The sequence below is a fragment of the Cyclopterus lumpus genome, chromosome 19 (assembly GCF_009769545.1).
Source record: "Cyclopterus lumpus isolate fCycLum1 chromosome 19, fCycLum1.pri, whole genome shotgun sequence".
In the NCBI taxonomy this organism is placed as follows: domain Eukaryota; kingdom Metazoa; phylum Chordata; class Actinopteri; order Perciformes; family Cyclopteridae; genus Cyclopterus; species Cyclopterus lumpus.
In genome coordinates this window covers 16,887,596-16,909,743 of record NC_046984.1, presented here as the reverse complement: position 1 = coordinate 16,909,743, position 22,148 = coordinate 16,887,596, and the positions used below count along the sequence as shown (strand labels likewise).

Below are 22,148 nucleotides of genomic sequence, written 5' to 3'. Positions count from 1 at the left end.
TGTACACGAAGTACCGAACACTGAAATCATCAAGTTAAAAAAAAAGAAAAGGGTAAAATATGTGGTTATGCTGCAGCAGGGATTCATGTGGTCATATTAATGCAAGTGAAAAGGTAAAGCTTAAACCCGTTTACATGGGTCGATATGAACACAATATATACATACCCAGTAGTTAAAGAGGTAACAGGATCATGTTTGTGAATGTAAAGTCCAATATTCTCTCTCTTTTAGCTCCGTTTTTGGTCTCCACCACCAAATATCTGTCTCGCTAGCCACTAAATGCTCCACTGTGTTCCCCAAGCTAGTCGCTAACTCTGCCAGACGGCAACCTGCTTTAGGCAAAGATGTGTTGGTGTTAATCGTAACTCATAACGGGAACTCCCACACTGCCTCCACGTGCGCGAAAAAGTGATATAACCAAAAAGAGCACCAAATAATTAAATCTTTTAGTCTATAAAACGACAAGAATGCAATGCGACGTCTTAAAATAGCTCATATTTGGTGTTTTTTTACCTCATAAGTTACTGAACCTGTATGAGTCCCCTCATCTTGTGCTATTTATTTAGTTATCTCCACCTTCAGGGTCCAACCCCCCCCCCCCATGCATTACCCTTTAAACTATCTTTCCTCATCAGTTGCCAGTGACGAGCTAAAAAGTCGCTCTCCTCTTCGCACAGTTAGACTAAACGACGGAAACACTGAGTCAGATTAATTTCCCGAGGCTCAGGAGGAAGCAGGGGGGGGGGGGGGGGGGGGGGGGGGGGGGGGGGGGGGGGGGGCTCACTGCACCCCCGTTGTGCGCCGGCTCGTTACCGAGGCATCGCGCTATCAGCGGCGACATCTTCATCTTCATGAGCCACTAAGCCGTCTCAGAGCCGCTCAGAACAAAACTCATCTCGGAAAGAGAGAGGGGTCGAGCAGAGTTCACTCAAATAAGAGACTCAGACCAACAAACCCCCCCGACCCCCCCCCCCCCCCCCCCCCCAGGTCGGTGAGAAGTGATCACACCTGAAGCTGCTCGTCTTCTTGGTTTTCGACTCTTGTCGCTTTGTTGCAGCGGTTCTGGACCTGAAGGGGTCGCAGCTGGAGGTCAACGCCTCTGGGTTCACCGACACGCTTTACAGCAGGGTCGTGACAGAGATGTGTGATTCATCGCACTTTAAACACACTTTTAACACACTTTAACACACTTTAACACACTCCCAAAGAAGTCATGCACTCGTGAAACCAATGTGTGACAATGTGCTGCAGAAAGACAGATGAGATGCTTCGTTAAAAGTACACGTGAAACTACAGTTTGAGTCATTTTCAACGACCCGTGTGTGTGCGTCATTCAGAGAGCGGACGGAGGTCGTCGTGACGTCACACGAAGGACCGCGGACGGACGTTTTGAAGCCTCGGATTCGGCATTTTGGCCGTCGCCATCTTTGTTTTTTGTTTAGAAAAAAGAAAGAAAAGGTTGAGCAGAATTTGCATTTTATATGCCAAAAATAAAGACGTCAGATGAGCAGCTTCACCGCGCCGGCCGACTAAAGATGCTAAAGACTCGTAGTTAGTTTAACTGCCCGTGAAACAAAAAAATAATATGAATAAAGCCAATAGTTCAAAGCCAGGATCACACTCGGTTAAGTCACCTAAAGCGTGTTTACATCATCCGTCTCATGCAGCTCCCTCAATAAAATCAACTGTTGCCATGGAGACCTGCGAGGAAAACGAGGCTGTGTTGGTTGAAGCCTATTGGAGGGATGTACGGCCGAGAAGCACCGGAGGGGGGGGCCCTCGCAGTGACATCGACACCGGAGCGCCGAGGGTTTGACTCCCCATTAAAGTTTAAGAGACAGAGATAGGAGACGAGGCGACGGGCGCATCAGGAGAAGGGAGGCCAGGCCTTCAAAAAAGATAAGAAAATAAAAACAATCCTTTATTATTATTGAGGACCGTGCAAACAAACAAAGAGATATACGTTAGAAAGAAATAGATCAAAACAATCAGATCATTTCATCAGACGCTTGTGCTAAATGGTCAGAAGCGGCGTATGAATTTCTTGAGTTGTGGCCAGAAGCATATTTTGTGAGGTCACAATGACCTTTGACCCCCCCCCCCCACACACACACACACACACACACACACACACACATTCCAATCAGCTCATCCTTGAATGCAAAATCCCTTTTGGGGCGTTCATGAGAACAAACAAACCAAAAGCAGCTGTTGAAGATAGAGATAAAGTCTCAGCTGTGTATCTGAAACATTATGATGCCTTTTGGATCATATTCGCAGCGCTCGGCCTTTTCAATTATCTGTAGAATTGTTCTCCGGGCCGATTGAAATAATAAACCCAGAGAAAATGAAAACAATAGTCTTCGCATCGCTGCAGGAGATCTGTGTGAAGACGGATGTGCCGAGTCAGAGGGAGGAAGAGAATCTGTCCCTCGACTCCATCGACCCGACTGGTAGTTCCAGACAACCGAGAGGGCTTAAAAACAGACCGGCGGGTTTCCTGTGGGCAGCGTTAACACACCTGCATGCACCTGTAACACACCTGCATGCACCTGTAACACACCTGCATGCACCTGTCCCAGCCTGAAAACCTCGGCCTCCGCAGATCCACGCGGCGAAGTCTGCACGTCGCTTGAGTGGCGTTTCCAAAACAGGCTTCTCAATTACTGTCCATTACGACAGTGGAAATACTGCAGGAGCGTGCGCACACAACACAACACAACACACACACACACACACAAATTCCCCCTGTGTGATGTCATTTCCTGCCCTCCTCTGGCTCCGAAGCACTCGGGTGTTTTCAATAGTTCTCGGAGGCTGCTTGGTGTTTTTAAAGTGAGGTGGGACTCCGTTACAGCTGAGCTAATGTTTCCAGGACAGCTGTGTGTTCCACACACACACACACACACACACACACACACACACACACACACACACACACACACACACACACACACACACACACACACACACACACACACACACACACACACACACACACACACACACACACACACACACACACACACACACACACACACTCAGGAAAAGGTGGAGCGCGATCGTGTGATCGGTTGAGTTACGTCAGCGAGAACAGAACCGAGGGACCTCGGTTGTCGCGGTAACACGGGTGTGTCAGAGGCCTCCATGTGGTCAACACATACAGACGCTTTTTATGCAGCCAGTTAATTACACAATATTTGGAAAGTATGTGGACACCCGAGTCCCCAGCTGAAGTGTGTTAAAGCTGCATTCTCTCTCCTGACCACCAGGGGGCGACTCCTCTGGTTGTATAGAAGTCTATGCTTCATGTGTTAAAGCTGCATTCTCTCTCCTGACCACCAGGGGGCGACTCCTCTGGTTGTATAGAAGTCTATGCTTCATGTGTTAAAGCTGCATTCTCTCTCCTGACCACCAGCGGGCGACTCCTCTGGTTGTATAGAAGTCTATGCTTCATGTGTTAAAGCTGCATTCTCTCTAGTGTCCACCAGGGGGCGACTCCTCTGGTTGTATAGAAGTCTATGCTTCATGTGTTGAAGCTGCATTCTCTCTCCTGACCACCGGGGGGTGACTCCTCTGGTTGTATAGAAGTCTATGCTTCATGTGTTAAAGCTGCATTCTCTCTACTGACCACCAGGGGACGACTCCTCTGGTTGTATAGAAGTCTATGCTTCATGTGTTAAAGCTGCATTCTCTCTCCTGACCACCAGGGGGCGACTCCTCTGGTTGTATAGAAGTCTATATAAATGACTCTCCTTCTCTTGATTTATTCCCTCAGTAAACATTGTAAACATTAGTTTTTGGTCTCAATCTCTAGTTTCAAGTCTTCTTCAATACAGCGTGATGTTCATTTAGAGAATTATGGTAATTTAGAGTGAAACAGACCATAAAGCCGGGTATGCTTTAGGGCGTGGCTTCCTTTTGATTGACAGGTCTCTACCAGAGTCCAAATATAGTCACTACCTTTTGTTAGAAAAAGAAATGACAGCTTAGAAACACCCTGTTGATGGATTTTTTCCAAACTTTGTAAATAATAAAAACTATTCTTCTATGGAAGAGCAGCATCAGCAGCTGAGGGGGGTTGGGCATCGGTCTGCCGGCTCCTCGGCGGCTCAGCAACAAGCCCTGAAGCAGCTCCTCCATCATCACACTCCAGTGACTTCAATAACGCTCCACTGGCGGAGACGTCTCCCTCCGTGACTCCCTCAGTTTCAGCCCAAAACAAACTCCCCGAAGAACATTGACAGACACGTCCAGAAAACACGTCAGTGAACCCAGATTCTAGTGCTCTACAGGATTAAAAGCCCCATTATGTCATTTAAAGGGACAGTTCACCTCAAAATAAAATAAGAAATGCGCATTCGTCTTCTATCTGTCGGTCTAGATTGTTTTGGTGTCAGTTGTTTTGTAGAGATGTTAGCCTTCAATTTTAATATGACGTAGACGCCGTTTACATCTCTTGTAGAGGCAGTATACCTGTCAATCACCTTGTAGCCCCGCCCTAATGCATACCCTGCTTTATGGTCTACGACCAAAACCACAAATTAGTTGCCTATTTCCTGAACATTTCCGCTGAACTATTCCTGTAATCCTTTAATATTGTGTGTTGTCCTCTCGTCCCTCCGGCATAGAATCATAAATACAGTGGAGCTAACAGAGGAGGGTCAGCTTCCCACTGCTTACTCATTAACAGACTCTCATGGTGATTAATGAGGACGAGGTAGAGACACACACACACACACACACACACACACAGTGGTGCCTCGCAATAAAACCCCTCCCACCCGCCGAGGGGTGCATGAAACATGAAGTCATCCAGCTGGTAGTCCGGTCCCTCCTTCATCCTTGAGCATTAAATAAATAAAAAAGTAAAATATGTGCATCATTCACACCGTATATTCCCACGTGAAGTCGCTATGACAACGAATACTAATCACGTTCCGGATAAAAAAAAGGCCAATCAATGGTGATGTTGTTGGAATTAGTGCACGCGTTCAGCAGCGCGTTTGACAAATGGGTTCATTATCCTTCAGCCGGATGGTCCGGCAGTCGAAGGGGAGTAACATGATTTATGCCCCCCCCCCCCCCCCCCCCCCCCTCCTCCCTGATGGAGCCATTTGTACTATTCTGATGTATTTATACTCCCAAATCTGGCTTCAAGAGCAAAAACAGTGGAGGCCCTGATGGGATGTCAATGGGGTCACGACGACCGAGTGGGCAGAGGGAGGTGCAGGAGGTCAGGAGGTCGAGGCCCACGAAGGAGCCCAAAACCCACAAACGGACACATGGGGGGGGGTGGGGCTGAATCCAAGTGTCCGGGACTTCCAACGTTGCAGATAACAACGATCGGACGATGCAACAAAAGAAATAAATTAAAATAATAATTATAATCTATGGGCTTTTTCTGTCACGCACGACGCATACATTGGGAGGCGTATCTTTTGCATCGATGGGGGGGGGGGTCAGGATTTGTTCCTGCAGCACAGAATAAGATGACGGGGTATTGAAACAATAGTTCATGAAGAAATGAATAACACCCCCCCCCCCCCCAAAAAAAAAAAACGATGGAGCCACGAAGGCCCGCGTCTCTCTTCCATCACCCGAAGCCGACAGGCCGGCAAACGGTTTCGGGGACTCAATCGGAACGAATATACAAACGCTCAGTTCTCGTGTCGCCTGCGGGCCCTGAACGCTGCGCGGTGACGAAAAAAAAACAACAACTAATAAACACCCGTTAATAGAGTCCCCCCGTCACGCTTCGTTTTGCATCTCACATCGACGAACATCTTCTGCTCTCCAAGAATGAAACATGTTTGTTTATTAAAAGAGAGACCACAAAAACCAAGAAGTCGGATTACAAGCCTCTTATTCGTTCATCTCTCTCTCTCTCTCACACACACACACACACACACACACACACACACACACACACACACACACACACACACACACACACACACACACACACACACACACACACACACACACACACACACACACACACACACACACACACACACACACACACACACACACACACACACACACACACACACACACACACACACACACACACACACGTGATTGAGAGGAAGAGTTAAAAATACTCTGCAGTAGAAGTGACGGAGCCAAAAGAGGATTAGTCCCGCCCCCCCCCCACGACCTCCGCTTGCATGTCGATGTTACACACATTTTTGTTCAGTTTACGCAGCATTACGCGGGATTATTGGTGCGGGCCGACTGTTTGGTGAGATGAATCTCGCCGCGTCTGAACCTCTCTTGACCTACATCCTTTAACTGGAGCGATGCAGCAGCAGCAGCAGCAGCGTCGTCATGGTCCTGAAGCGACGCTTCGTTAGTTTCAGGATGCTGATGCTGCCAGTTGGAGAGTAAAAAAAACAACTACTAAAAGGATGCTGAAGAAAAACAAACAAGAGAAAACAGGATAAAGCATTTAAATGTTTACACGTCTGAGTGAATAATATATTTGTGTATTTTACAGAAGACCAAGTGGGCATATGGTCAAATGGGATCGGTGCTGCGTAGATAACTGATCCAGAGTCATTTCTATCAGCGCTTATGCAACACAACTTGATATTATTTACCCTCTTTGCTATCAGGTGACTGTTGTCCTCTGTTTGGCATCGTCTCGTGTCAAAAGGCCTCAAAAACCACTCGTACACAAACATGTTCGTTCTTAAGTGGATTTCTTTTAGCTAAAGTTAAATGGAAGTTACCATATTTGGAATGAAAGGTAGCCCCGCCCCTAAAGCATCCCCTGCTTTATGGTCTGTTTGACTTTAAATGACCATCATTTACTAAATGAACATCACGCTGTATTGAAGAAGACTTGAAACTAGAGATTGAGACCAAAAACTAATGTTTACAATGTTTACTGAGGGAATAAATCAAGAGAAGTAGAGTCATTTATATAGACTTCTATACAACCAGAGGAGTCGCCCCCTGGTGGTCAGGAGAGATAATGCAGCTTTAACACATGAAGCATAGACTTCTATACAACCAGAGGAGTCTCCCCCTGGTGGTCAGGAGAGAGAATGCAGCTTTAACACATGAAGCATAGACTTCTATACAACCAGAGGAGTCGCCCCCTGGTGGTCAGGAGAGAGAATGCAGCTTTAACACATGAAGCATAGACTTCCATACAACCAGAGGAGTCGCCCCCTGGTGGTCAGGAGAGAGAATGCAGCTTTAACACATGAAGCATAGACTTCTATACAACCAGAGGAGTCGTCCCCTGGTGGTCAGGAGAGAGAATGCAGCTTTAACACATGAAGCATAGACTTCCATACAACCAGAGGAGTCGCCCCCTGGTGGTCAGGAGAGAGAATGCAGCTTTAACACATGAAGCATAGACTTCTATACAACCAGAGGAGTCGCCCCCTGGTGGTCAGGAGAGAGAATGCAGCTTTAACACATGACGCATAGACTTCTATACAACCAGAGGAGTCGCCCCCTGGTGGTCAGGAGAGAGAATGCAGCTTTAACACATGAAGCATAGACTTCTATACAACCAGAGGAGTCACCCCCTGGTGGTCAGTAGAGAGAATGCAGCTTTAACACATGAAGCATAGACTTCTATACAACCAGAGGAGTCGCCCCCTGGTGGTCAGTAGAGAGAATGCAACTTTAACACATGAAGCATAGACTTCTATACAACCAGAGGAGTCACCCCCTGGTGGTCAGTAGAGAGAATGCAGCTTTAACACATGAAGCATAGACTTCTATACAACCAGAGGAGTCGCCCCCTGGTGGTCAGGAGAGAGAATGCAGCTTTAACACATGAAGCGTAGACTTCTATACAACCAGAGGAGTCGCCCCCTGGTGGTCAGGAGAGAGAATGCAGCTTTAACACATGAAGCGTAGACTTCTATACAACCAGAGGAGTCGCCCCTTGGTGGTCAGGAGAGAGAATGCAGCTTCAACTCAAACACAAAAATGTATTCCTATAGCTTTAAAGATATCAGCATGAATTAAAATTGGTTTTCGATGCCGTTGTATATCAAAACATTATCAATATGAACACCGTCACACTATTTGACTGGTTGGTGTCATCGACTTCCTTTCTGTGGCAACGAGACTTCAAAACATTGTTGTTGAACGTCTTCATTTCAGTGACGCTGCAATAACAGCACTTGTTATTTGTTTTCCTCGGCTTCAGCTGCTTAAAGCCGCAGACTCTTTAATTAACTTTGATCGCAGGACATATGGGGTCAGGACTGTTTTGGGGGATTAATGGGGAGATTCTCATAAACTCACAGGTGAATTAATTCTTGTTCTATTGTTTAATCTTCATCAACCAAAATCAGTAACCGTTTATGAATTATTAATGTCCTAAAAGAGTCAATAGCATTTCCTCTCAGTGTTGTTTCCCCCCTCCATCCAGAGATGCACTTGATGGCCGTCAGCCGGACAGATATCTGGTAAACAAGCCGGTCGCGTTTGATGTCGATTCAAACCACATTTCTTCTTTAGTTTCCCCGGTTATGATTTACATTTTGTTTAATATTTATTCTCATTATTACCCACCCAGGAGCTTTCCTGGTCGCCACTGTTTTTGTACAGTTTGTCAAAAAAGTCCAATGGAATCTGAAGTAAAAGAGGTCCTTTAAAGATAAATGTTGTTATCGTGAGTTGTACTTTTCCTGGTTTAATGAATATTAAAGAAATCATACCGATGCCGCCTGCAACCGGCTGTCATTCGTGTCCGTGTTGTTTATTATTCCTGAACCTGCAACACGGAGGGAATTTCACCGATTACCTGCGTGGCCGGCGGTGGAAGGCTCCACGTTTCTAAATGGGTTTCTAATTGCCCCGGCTGCTCTGCTTCTTATGATACAGGTTAGAACTCATTACCGGGATGTTCCGCCTCACCGGGCTCCGATGAGTGGAATAAAAACACACACACACACACACACGCTTTTATGTGTGTATACTTGCAAATAATTGGTAGTTTTTTTATCTATTAAAAGTGCATGACAGCTTTTGTCCCTTCCAGCTCCAGAGAGGAACAATTCCAGTCATTGTTTTCACATTTTATTTGTATATTAATGGGTAAATGTCCTCCAGGGGTTTCTGGAACCTCTGCCGAGTACACACTCCGCTGGGCATTAGCTCGCAGTGATACCTTCTCCCTTCTCGAGATAACTCGGGCACAAAATCCTTTAAAATCTGTGTTTCCCGTCAAACAAACAAACAAACAAACAAACAAACATGTGCTCCGATTGGACGAGGGCCCTCTTCGGAGGAGAAGCACAACAACGATTCCGTCTTACGGGTTGCGCAACAATCAAAACGACAACCGGATCCACGTTGACGTGGTTGTTGGCCGTCGCCAAGGCGACGAGGGCTGGAGTTGACAAACAGAAGGAGGCACAAAGACTCGACGTCATCTATTGGGGACAAAGCTGCGGCTACACCTTCGACTGTGATTCCACCCTGCGTGCAAACAAATGGCCTGCGGGCAAAACATTTAAAAAAAGCAAAACACACGAGTTGCTTCTTGATGTAATAAAAGAAGCATGTAGAGCTTGTTAGAGCCAAAATGGGTCATGTGGGTTGTGACTATTATTTAGTGAGCCTCAGGTCCCCGGCTGAGAGATTAACAAACTCAGGGGGGGGGGGAGACACACTGATAAGAAGTAAATCACATAAACCTAAGCACATTAATCTAAAGCATTTCTCACATTTGCATAATATCTGATTGCGGCTTCGTGTGCTCAGGATTTACGAGGATTAATCACTTCGACACTCATCGACCGTGACGCGTCGCCATGTTTGAACGTTTTTGAAGTGTGTGAGGACTTTAACTTCCAGGATTAAAATAAATAAATAAAAAGGCTGTTCGTGAGCTCGACACCAAGTCACATTCTGTATATACCAACAAAAAAAAAAGCATTCACAAACAACCCTCTGAATTCTCATAATCTGACCTATTGAGTCAAACGTATGTTAAATATCAAATCGGGAGCTGTGCCGATATATTATTTTGTGGACATTCATGCATGCAGGAAGTCAAGAGAAAGACACTAAAATGCAGGAAACAGATGAATTAACAGATTTTTACTCATATTATCATTATTTGTTAGTCCAAAGGCTTGCAGATTATCGCATCCCTCTTAGACTCGGAGCTCGTCTCGAGTCAAAGTTCTCGAAAAAAAAACAAGGGCTAAGCCAAAATTAGTAAACAAATCTATAGCCGCGTGAAATCCATAACAAATCATCCGATTTTGGGAAATGCCCTTTTCTTGCTGGGAGTTAGATGAGAAGATTGATACCACACACGTGTATGTTTATGCTGAATATGAAGCTAGAGGGGAGCCCGGCCACAGTTAGCTTAGCATTAAACAGCTAGCTTGGCTCAAATATTAAGCACATTCACATACAGAAGGTACAATTATTCAAAAACGTTGACATGCTTTTAATTTCCAGGTTTAGACAACTGTAATGATCTTCTCTCAAATACCCTTTGTATATAAATAATATATTATAAATATATAATAAATAAATATGTTTTATCACCTCTAACCACTGCGTTCAAATCAAACATCTGTGTCCATCAAGGCTGACACACTTCCCTGATTAAAATAATTAAAATAGCCACATGTCCCTGTAGACAGTCAGTCGCCCCTGGGTGATGTGCACCCTGACTGCCCGCAGCAGGGTGCCCCCCTCTGACTGCCCGCAGCAGGGTGCCCCCCTCCCCGTGGCCCGTGTCGGGTCAGTGTAGACCAGCAGCAGCAGCACTGCCTGCTCCTTGGGTACCACCTCCTCCCTCCTCATCTGTGTGCGGATACGCTCCTCCCCTGCTGGGCTCAATCAATCTCACGCACGCGCAAACACACACACACACACACACACACAAACGCGTCCGCACGCACGCACGCACACACCACTGCAATTGTGACCTCCACTGACAGTTAATGCTTTGTGCAAATCAAACCAGCTGAGCAGCGGCAAGAAAAAAATAAAAAAAATACCACAAATAAAAAGAAGCCCCCCATCGAACCGTTCCGCTGGCAGCCGAACGCATCCGAACATAGCCGAACGCGGCCGAACACATTCCTGCTTCGGCCGCTTTGAGCCGCAGCCAATTGCAAATATTACATATCGTGCGTTATGAACGCGCTTTCCGTGGATGCGCCTCTCACCTGCCCACGCTTTGGTTGGCGAGCTGTCTCATCCGGTTGAACTGCTTCTTCATCTTGGCTTTTTCTGCGTTACCACCGGGCGGTTGAGCCACTCCGCATTTCTCATTGATAGAATAAAGTCGGATCTACGGCAGGCGAGGAGGGTCAGTCTTTACCCCAAAAATCCACGTTTTTTAAAAATCCAGCGTTTCGAGTTAAAATCCCCTCATTTTAGCGGATGTGTGTGTGCGCGCGTGTGTGTGCGTGTCCGTCCTCCGCGTCGCTCCGCCGCTCCGAGAGATGCTGGACCGATTCCTCCTCGCTCCCTCCCCCCCCCCCCCTCTACAACCCCACACCCCCCCCAAACACTGACAGCTCGCCTGCGACACGACGTATCTACCCGGTGCATTGTGGGAAATGTAGTTTAGTTGAGACATCTTTTCCACAGAGCCACATGAATGTAACGTTTCTTTATTTTCTCGATGTATGAATATAAAGTTAATTCAGGGCTCGACTGGAAACATTACTCTAAGAATTATGGGAAGATTTTACAAAATTATTTACGCATACACGTAAGTTTACAAGCAAAAGACCACTTTTAATTTTTTCAACTGTACATAAAATATATAAAAATATGTCCCGACAAAGAGGCCATAAAAACATGCACTTCCTGTGAAGTTATTATACAATTAGAATTTACATTCTCCTTTTCTCTTTTTTTATTTACTTACTTTTTAAATTTTTTTTAATGTATTTATTTTTTGTCGATCATCCTCCCGATAAGAAGCTGTTTATTTTATTTTTAAGTTGTGCAATTTGTTCAATAAAAAAGACGAGAGCTTAATTAAAAAGCGTATGTTTACACCGAGGGGTCACAAGTCGACATATTCTTTAAACATCGAGATTATTTACAATTTATTGCGGGTTAATTATCTGAACGCCTGTATGCCAGACATATTGGCCCATATATAGTAATATAAAAGGCCTATTTATAGCCCCCAAAAAAGGAAATGTCAGGACACCTCAATATTCACGAGCACCTTGATATCCATAAAAGCTTTATTGCTCATTCAGGTGAATTTACATAGTAATGACAGATTTTAAGAGTAAAGTTATGATATAAAGTGTCACCTACAGGTGATGTGAGGGTTGTGCAGGCAGAGAGCCTCATCTTGTGGCTGCAGTCGCTTCCACTTGTGTTTATTCTGCAGGAGCAGCGGTGACAACGCTGTCTGGACTCCACAGTGCAGCTTTAATACACTCAGTTCATTAGCTACAAGATAAATATACTTTAAATATAAAGTACTTCACTTGGCAGGTGTTTTATTCACTATCAAAAACAGATATTCCCACCTTTTTATTTTGTCTATAAACAATTATTTAAAAAACAAAGTGGTAAAAAATACATACAAAATATACAAACATTTTAGAGAGGTTAAATAAGTCTTATGTTATTTTATTTTTCAAATATATATATTAAAAAAAATATATACACATAGGTATATAAGTATGTGTAACTACTTATATATATATTATATATATATATATATATAATATATATATAGAGTAACACATATTTACGGTATAAGTATGCATATATACATATTGTGAAACCAATGTTGAAATAGTGATTTTAAATATTTTAGGCTGGGCAAATTAAGAAGCACATCAATTAATAAATACAACAATTTAACTATTTTCACAGCTAGAATGTAATTTTTGAAAGGGGGGAAAGAGCGGTTATGAAACCTTTTATTAAAAAAAAGGATAAGATATATAGATAGCAACAAATATATGAAGGAGTTTAATGAAATATATATATATTCTTTATATATATATACATATATATAAAGAAATATATAAAGGAACAAAAACAACATTAATATATATATACATTTATAAAGTATGTATACAATATGTTGTTTGTTTTTGTAAATGAAAGAGTTGAATTAAATAAACATAGAACAATTATCCAAGTTAATAATATATAATACACATCTTTACTTTGTTTATATATATACATATATGTATATACATACATATATGTATAAACATACATATACATATATATATATATATATATATATATATATATGTATATATACACACATATATGTTGTTTTTGTTCCTTTAACATGGACAGATCTTTATATATATATATCAAGAAAATAAAGATGTGTCCATGTCAACGGAACAAAACACAAAATGTACACGCATATATATATATATATATATATATATATATATATATATATATATATATGTATATATACATATATATATATACATATGTGTATATGTATATATACATACACACATATATATATATACATTTAGAATGTATGTATATGTTGTTTGTTTCTGTAGAGTTGAATTAAATTAACACAGAACAAGTATAATATATATTAATACTATAATACACATCTGTCCGGTGTCATTACACGCTGCGGACACAGGGGGCGCCAACGGGTCAACGTCTAAACGTTTGGAGCAACACCCGAAGAAGAAGTGTTGGAGTTTACTTGTTGAATGACAGCCGAGCAGAAGTTTCTCCTTTAAACACACTTCGGTTTCTCTTCTCGGGAACCAGCGCTCACTCCCCGGAGCAGAGTGCTCTCCTCGGGGAACCAGCTCTCACTCTCCGGAGCAGAGCCTCCGCTTCTCCCCCGACACCGAGACCGAGTCCCGGGACCCAGAACAAGATGCGGGACCGAACTAAAGAACTGGGGAACGTGAGTTCCTCAGGCTGTAGCTTCGGCTAGCTAGCCCGCTAAACGTTGAGCTTTAAATGTAGTTTAAGGGATTTAAAAGGAGTTACTTTGAACCCGAGACCACTTTGACGAGGAGGAACTTACCTAAACGCGTTCAGCGTGACGATGCGGGACGTTTTACGGTTATTAATGGAGACTTTAGCGACATGTTAGTCCCGACTTCCGGTTCAGCCCTTGTGTCCTTAAAGGATCCACCAGGCCGAGACAGGCTGCTTGTTTGTTTGTTTGTTTGTGTATGTTCCTTTCACATGGACACGTCTGTATTTTATTTATATATATATATATATATATATATATATATATATATATATATATACACACATACAAATATATTATTGTTTGTTTGTGTTCCTTTTAACATGGACACATCTGTATTTTATTTATATATGTTGTCTTTTTGTCAATATGACTGCATTGACAAAAAAATGTATATATATTTATATAAAATATGTGTGTGTATATATATATATATATATATATATATACATTTTTTTTGTCAATGCAGTCATATTGACAAAAAGACAACATATATAAATAAAATACAGATGTGTCCATGTTAAAAGGATATATATATATATATATATATATATATATATATATGTATGTATGTGTTCCTTTAACATGGACACGTCTGTATTTTCTTTATACATTTTTATATATATTTGTATGTGTTTATATATTATTGTTTGTTTGTTTGTGTTCCTTTAACATGGACATGTACATACATTCATCCATGTTGTCTTTTTGTCCGACTGCAGAATGCAGACGCGTCAGACGAGGACGAGGAGGGCAAACCTCTGGTGATCAAACCGGGAACGTCTTTGGCAAAAGAGGAGAAGGAGAATGACGCTTTCTTTAAAAAGGTGACGTTCATCAACACGCAGATGCAATAACTCGGTCTTAAACCTTTTTGTAAATAGTTTATTCTTCAGGAAAAGGATGAGTTTTAATGTTACATTGTTAATCTGAAGAAGATCTCCTGACTTTAAATGGAAGAAACGATCACATGGACTCACTTTCTAAATGTTGTTTTGTCAACAATCCCAGTCTGATAATCCGTGTCCTTGCAGTAAAACTACTCAATCCGTCTTCTGAAATGTGAATTTTGGTTACTTCATAAGTATTATGTATTTGTTTTTGCTCATTATCTTTCTCTTTTTCACTTTTTTTTTTTTTAAATAGACGAACAATTAATAAATTATGGATAAAATAATCAGCTGATAGTGAAAATAATTGTTAGTTTTATTATTACATTACTATCATGCTTTATTTTAAACCTGTGTGCTATTATATAAGAAATCATTTAAAATATGTATTCTTTAAAAAAAAATTAAAGATACAACATTTTTATGTTACAAAATGCAAAAAAATGTACAAAGAATAAAAGCCAGTTGCAAGTTAACGGAGCTAAAATGATATAAAACGGAGAGAAAAAAGCGTCATTTTTTTGTTGCTTTTTCGGACGAGTTTAATTGATCAACTTGAAAAATGCAACAATGTTTCAAAACCACGACTGGCTCTAGGTGCAAGAAATCCACGAAGGTCTCCAACACCTCAAGAGGATGGTGTCCAACCTGGAGAACAAGCAGAAGGCCGTGCTGGGGGAACCGCTGCCGGAGGAGAGTGAGTGGTGACCCCCGAAGGCCGATCCGCCAACACATTGCAGCCCCTCAAACACATTGAAGCCCCTCAAACACATTGCAGCCCCTCAAACACATTGAAGCCCCTCAAACACATTGCAGCCCCTCAAACACATTGAAGCCACTCAAACACATTGCAGCCACTCAAACACATTGCAGCCACTCAAACACATTGCAGCCCCTCAAACACATTGCAGCCACTCAAACACATTGCAGCCACTCAAACACATTGAAGCCACTCAAACACATTGAAGCCCGTTGCCCCTCAAACACATTGCAGCCCCTCAAACACATTGCAGCCACTCAAACACATTGCAGCCCCTCAAACACATTGCAGCCCCTCAAACACATTGCAGCCACTCAAACACATTGCAGCCACTCAAACACATTGAAGCCACTCAAACACATTGAAGCCCGTTGCCCCTCAAACACATTGCAGCCCCTCAAACACATTGAAGCCCCTCAAACACATTGCAGCCCCTCAAACACATTGAAGCCCCTCAAACACATTGCAGCCCCTCAAACACATTGCAGCCCCTCAAACACATTGAAGCCACTCAAACACATTGCAGCCCCTCAAACACATTGAAGCCCCTCAAACACATTGCAGCCCCTCAAACACATTGCAGCCCCTCAAACACATTGAAGCCACTCAAACACATTGAAGCCACTCAAACACATTGAAGCCACTCAAACACATTGCAGCCCCTCAAACACATTGAAGCCCCTCAAACACATTGAAGCCACTCAAACACATTGCAGCCCCTCAAACACATTGAAGCCCCTCAAACACATTGCAGCCCCTCAAACACATTGCAGCCCCTCAAACACATTGAAGCCCCTCAAACACATTGAAGCCACTCAAACACATTGCAGCCCCTCAAACACATTGAAGCCACTCAAACACATTGAAGCCCGTTGCCCCTCGAACACATTGCAGCCCCTCAAACACATTGCAGCCCCTCAAACACATTGAAGCCCCTCAAACACATTGAAGCCCGTTGCCCCTCAAACACATTGCAGCCCCTCAAACACATTGAAGCCACTCAAACACATTGAAGCCCCTCAAACACATTGAAGCCACTCAAACACATTGAAGCCCGTTGCCCCTCAAACACATTGCAGCCCCTCAAACACATTGAAGCCACTCAAACACATTGAAGCCCCTCAAACACATTGAAGCCCCTCAAACACATTGAAGCCACTCAAACACATTGAAGCCCGTTGCCCCTCAAACACATTGCAGCCCCTCAAACACATTGCAGCCACTCAAACACATTGAAGCCACTCAAACACATTGAAGCCCCTCAAACACATTGAAGCCACTCAAACACATTGAAGCCACTCAAACACATTGAAGCCCCTCAAACACATTGAAGCCTGTTGCCCCTCAAACACATTGCAGCCCCTCAAACACATTGAAGCCACTCAAACACATTGAAGCCCCTCAAACACATTGCAGCCCCTCAAACACATTGAAGCCACTCAAACACATTGAAGCCCGTTGCCCCTCAAACACATTGCAGCCCCTCAAACACATTGAAGCCACTCAAACACATTGAAGCCACTCAAACACATTGAAGCCCCTCAAACACATTGCAGCCACTCAAACACATTGCAGCCCGTTGCCCCTCAAACACATTGCAGCCCCTCAAACACATTGAAGCCCCTCAAACACATTGCAGCCACACAAACACATTGAAGCCCCTCAAACACATTGAAGCCCCTCAAACACATTGCAGCCACACAAACACATTGAAGCCCCTCAAACACATTGAAGCCACTCAAACACATTGAAGCCCGTTGCCCCTCAAACACATTGAAGCCCCTCAAACACATTGAAGCCCCTCAAACACATTGAAGCCACTCAAACACATTGAAGCCACTCAAACACATTGAAGCCACTCAAACACATTGAAGCCCGTTGCCCCTCAAACACATTGAAGCCCCTCAAACACATTGAAGCCCCTCAAACACATTGCAGCCACTCAAACACATTGCAGCTACTCAAACACATTGCAGCCCGTTGCCCCTCAAACACATTGCAGCCCGTTGCCCCTCAAACACATTGCAGCCCGTTGCCCCTCAAACACATTGCAGCCTGTTGCCCCTCAAACACATTGCAGCCTGTTGCCCCTCAAACACATTGACGCCTGTTGCCCCTCAAACACATTGACGCCTGTTGCCCCTCAAACACATTGCAGCCTGTTGCCCCTCAAACACATTGCAGCCTGTTGCCCCTCAAACACATTGCAGCCTGTTGCCCCTCAAACACATTGCAGCCCGTTGCCCCTCAAACACATTGCAGCCTGTTGCCCCTCATTGAAGACGTGTTCTTCTCCTCAGGTATGAAGAAAGAGCTCCAGACTCTTCGAGAGGAGATCAAAACGTTGGCGACTCAGATCCACAAGAAGCTCAAGAGTGAGGACCGTGTTCATTTAGACATTTGTTTTTTTTTGGGGGGGGGGGGGGGGGGGGTTCGACCTACTTGACTCGTCGGCCATCTTTTCCGCAGGTATTGAACCGAAGAAGGGAGGCGACGACGACGGAAAGTACGTTCCCATCAACGTTCGGATGCAGCGGACTCAGGTTGGACGTCGACCCCCCCCCCCCAACATTTTTTTTTTTTTTTAAATTCTCTATAAACGTTCTTTTCCTTCGTGCAGCACGGCGTGTTGTCCAAGGAGTTCGTGGAGCTGATGGGTCACTGCAGCACCATCCAGTCTCAGTACCGAGACCGCAACGTGGAGCGGATACGGAGGCAGCTCAAAATCAGTGAGCACGCCGAGATTTAAGAAACGCTTTATAATGTAGTTTATATTACAACTTGTCCTTTTGGAGACATGTTTTATATTATTACAGCGTTTATTTTTAGTAATTAGTCATTATCTGATATCAGGAGGAGGTATATTTGTTGGTAAACAACTACATTAATTAAATGTTTAGATTTGCTAATGAATGCTTTATAAGAGGATCAAAGCTAAGTTTCGAGAGTTGAGCTGCAACGATTAGTCGATTTATTGATTAGTTTGAAAGATAATTAAAAATACAAATTAATCGTTTAAGTCATTTACTCAGAGGGAGTTTTTCTATTTTCATTGACAACAACAACAACAACAACAACAACACACCTGCTGATCTAACGTCCTTCTCCCTTCCAGCTGAGACCAACATGACGGACGACCAGCTGGATTCGATGCTGGAGAGCGGCGAGACGAACGTGTTCATCAAGAACGTGAGTACGAGAACCTCGACGCGGCGCTTTGCAGGTTGTTGTTGTTGTTGTTTCCCATCCACCACCAACTAGTCTAGAGCGGTTACATGCTGAAGGTCTCTCTAACCTCAACGTGGACCCTCTTGAGTACAACTTTGAGGCCCTTGTGGCTTAGCAGAGCGTTTCCCATTCTACAAACGGGAACAAGATTTTCATCTTAAATAAAGCTTCATTAAAAATTACATTAAAAAAAAAAAAAAAAACGGCCCCCTTGGATTCATCTCGTGACACTTTTTGAGGGTCCCGATCCCGATGTTGGGAACCACTGAACTGAACTGTATACAAAGCAGCTACGCATGTAAAGTTTATTATTTTTAATCCGGATACTTGAAATACATTTAGCCGAAGATACTTTTGGTAACTTTAACTTGTCGTGGAGTATTTTTCTGGAGTACTTTTTAGTGAAGTAAAAGAGTACTTGATGATAATAATAATAATAATAATAATAATGCCGCTGTGGTACTCAGATCCTGATCGACGCTCAGGCCACCAAGCAGGCTCTGAACGAGATCGAGACCCGGCACGACGAGATCCTGAAGCTGGAGCAGAGCATCCGAGACCTGCACGAAATGTTCCAGTACCTGGCCATGGAGGTGGAGGCGCAGGTGAAGCAGCTTCGGGGGGGGAGGGGGGGGGTTATGACGAGAGTCCGATTCTGACACGTTTGTTTGCAGGGCGAGATGGTGAACCAAATCGAAAACAACATCAAACAGTCGTCCAACTACGTGGAGAAGGCGAAGGAGGACACGACGGCGGCGGTCACGTATCAGCAGAAAGCTCGCAAGGTACGATTTTTAAAAAAAGACGCAGCGTACCGGCCCTTTTAAAACAAATGGCCTTTCTCCCCTTAAAGGGATACCGCACCCCCAGAATGTATTTAAATAAGTGAGCGTACGACTGGATGAATAAACGCTATGAAACGGATGTTTTTGATGTGGTTTTTGCTACTTCAATAAAGACTTTTCTCCAGTTTTTAAGTATTCTTTTTAATATTTATGAATAAAGCGTTCTGCAGGCCCCTTCCTGAAACGTTGCCTTCAAAGTTGCACCCGATTTTTTTTTTAATTTATGCTCGTTCGTTAATTCATTTATTTTTGTCTCTCTCTTCCGATGCAGAAGAAGTTGTGGATCGCGATCTGTCTGGCCATCCTCATCCTCATCCTCGTCATCGCTTTGGTCAGCGCCTTCGGCACCTGAACGCCAACCGGCGGGAGCTGCAGAGAGGAAAAGAAAAAGAAAATCCACTGTAAATGTCCTGTAAATAATTTCATCCCACTGGACGTTCGGGTGAATTTATTGTCGCTCTGCTCGTCGTGTTCGTCTCTAACTCTGTCGATGTCTTTTTGTTTGTTTTAAAAAGAAGAAATGTGCTTCCCTCCCCCCCCCCCCCCCCCCTTCCTTCACGACACTTTGAACTGTTACGTCAGCGCCCCGCCACAATAAAATAAAGAGGAGCCAAGTGGCCTTGAGCGAAGCACAATGCAGTATTGAACTCAGGAATCGTGTGCGTTTGATTCTCGTTACATCGACGTTTCTGGATGAATTAAGAGGCGCGAATAACAATTTTTAATTCTTTTTTTTTTTTTTTAAAGGCAGATAGACTAATATAATTGTACATAACCTTTGTATTGCTGGTGATTAAGACGTTCTTTGTGCATTCTTTTTCTTTTCTTGTGTGTAAAACTTGAAAAGATGTTTCAAAACTGCCTTCATGGAACAAATGTAAATATATATTTTCTTTGTGTTTGGTGAAATAATCCCGCCCCCTCTTTTCATTTTACAAGGGCCCCCTCACACTTATTTGTCCTGTTTGTATTTATGATTTAAAAAGACTATTTGAATCCCAAAACGGTGCCTTCTCCTTCACGTCCTTTTGAATTTGTTTATATTTGTTTGACCTCACTCAGCAGTGTTTATATTATAGCCTCAGTCCGACACATTTAGTAAACAAACGGTTTTTAAAATGTTTTTAAAAATAAAATACCGTCTTGCATCATCAGTCGTCACATTTAAACTGTTTTTACACAGACGTTTGAGAAGTTTTCACCTTTTACAGTATTTTGGGTTTTTTTTTTCCCACCACGATTAAACAAAGACAAAAAAAAAAAAAAAGGGCAAAACTAATTTTTTGGTCTTTTTATTCAACTGTAATTGTCTTAATTCTTCAAGTAAAACAATGTGGAATTACAAGGGATCAAAAAGGAATGCAACAAATGAAGCGAGAGACAAATGAAAAATAAGACCATCACCATAAACTACCCCCCCCCCCTCACAGTCTAAAAAGTAAACCGACAATTTACAGTCATCTGGAACTGTACCAGTAATTTTATTCACATATTTTCTTTTTTTTTTTAATTACATGAAGTGATAGCAACAACAAAAAAAAAAAAACATTAATTTGGTAGATGCACAGGGTGCTTTTCTGGATCTCCTCTGGGGCGTTACCTTTTTTATTTATTTTTATTGTCGTTGTTTCTTTAATATATATATATATATATATATATATATATATATATATATATATATATATATATATATATATATATATATATATATATATATATATATATATATATATATATATATATATATATATATATTAGGAAGAGAGAAGCTCGACACTTCAAAAAGGCAATCGGGCTCAAACCCATTTGGCCAAAGAGGCTCTCAATGTCAACATTTACTTGCCCTCTCCATATAAATACACGACAAAGTGGAACGTAACGATAACTGCCTTTGGGAAGATTTGGACAACAAAAACAAACAAAAAGAAGATGTTCAAGTCAATTAATACATTTCCCCCCCCCCCCCCCCTCCAACCGTTAGGAGATACGCCGCAAGGTACCAGGAACCGATGCAACGACCTCATCACGACACCACAATGTACTCAAGACGCAGAGGGACACAATAGATGTGCAAATGAGAAACGCAACAAAAAAAAAGACAAAAGGCTGGATTTAAATAAACTAATCCAATGAACAGAAACTGACATGACGATGGGGGGGAGGGTCAGGTCTGGGGGGGGGGGGGGGGCCCCAACGCAAAGACAAGCTCCAGCATAGTGCAGCAAAGATCACATTGACAGATCTGGCCTCCTCCTAAATACCCTGGAAGAAATAATAAAATATGCATAACTTATCAACTGACTACAAAGAAACAAGTCAGGACAGCCAGACAAGGTTTTTTTTTCTCCAAAAACAAAAATTCTCTAAAAAAAACAAAAAAAACTTCAACTTACAATACAACTGGTCACTGTAAGTTTTACTTCTTTTTTTTTTTTAAATGTCACTTTTTTAATGACTTTTCCTTTACGACC

General features: G+C 42.8%; 2 protein-coding genes across 2 annotated transcripts in view; one reads left to right on the top strand and one right to left on the bottom strand.

The window, feature by feature from the left end:
- LOC117748732 (rho GTPase-activating protein 44-like) overlaps positions 1 to 11,474 on the bottom strand; it is a 51,399-nt gene extending 39,925 nt beyond the window's left edge. The window contains exon 1 of the mRNA XM_034558770.1: positions 11,169 to 11,474. Coding sequence (XP_034414661.1) covers positions 11,169 to 11,221 — 53 coding nt within the window. The 5' untranslated portion in view covers positions 11,222 to 11,474. The remainder of the gene's footprint in view (positions 1 to 11,168) is intronic.
- A 2,162-nt stretch (positions 11,475 to 13,636) lies between these two features.
- stx4 (syntaxin 4) lies at positions 13,637 to 20,831 on the top strand. Its single transcript, XM_034558802.1, has 10 exons — positions 13,637 to 13,879; positions 14,677 to 14,781; positions 15,442 to 15,541; positions 17,905 to 17,979; positions 18,074 to 18,147; positions 18,225 to 18,333; positions 18,720 to 18,793; positions 19,300 to 19,437; positions 19,507 to 19,617; positions 19,949 to 20,831. Exons 1-10 carry the CDS (start codon positions 13,850 to 13,852, stop codon positions 20,027 to 20,029), a joined length of 897 nt encoding a protein of 298 aa, XP_034414693.1. The 5' UTR covers positions 13,637 to 13,849; the 3' UTR covers positions 20,030 to 20,831.
- Positions 20,832 to 22,148: the final 1,317 nt, after the last annotated feature.

Coding starts and splice junctions, on each gene's coding strand:
- stx4 (XM_034558802.1), top strand. CDS start 13,850: ATGCGGGACCGAACTAAAGAACTGGGGAAC. Junction 13,880..14,676: donor GAACTAAAGAACTGGGGAAC/GTGAGTTCCTCA, acceptor GTCCGACTGCAG/AATGCAGACGCGTCAGACGA. Junction 18,148..18,224: donor TTCGGATGCAGCGGACTCAG/GTTGGACGTCGA, acceptor TCCTTCGTGCAG/CACGGCGTGTTGTCCAAGGA.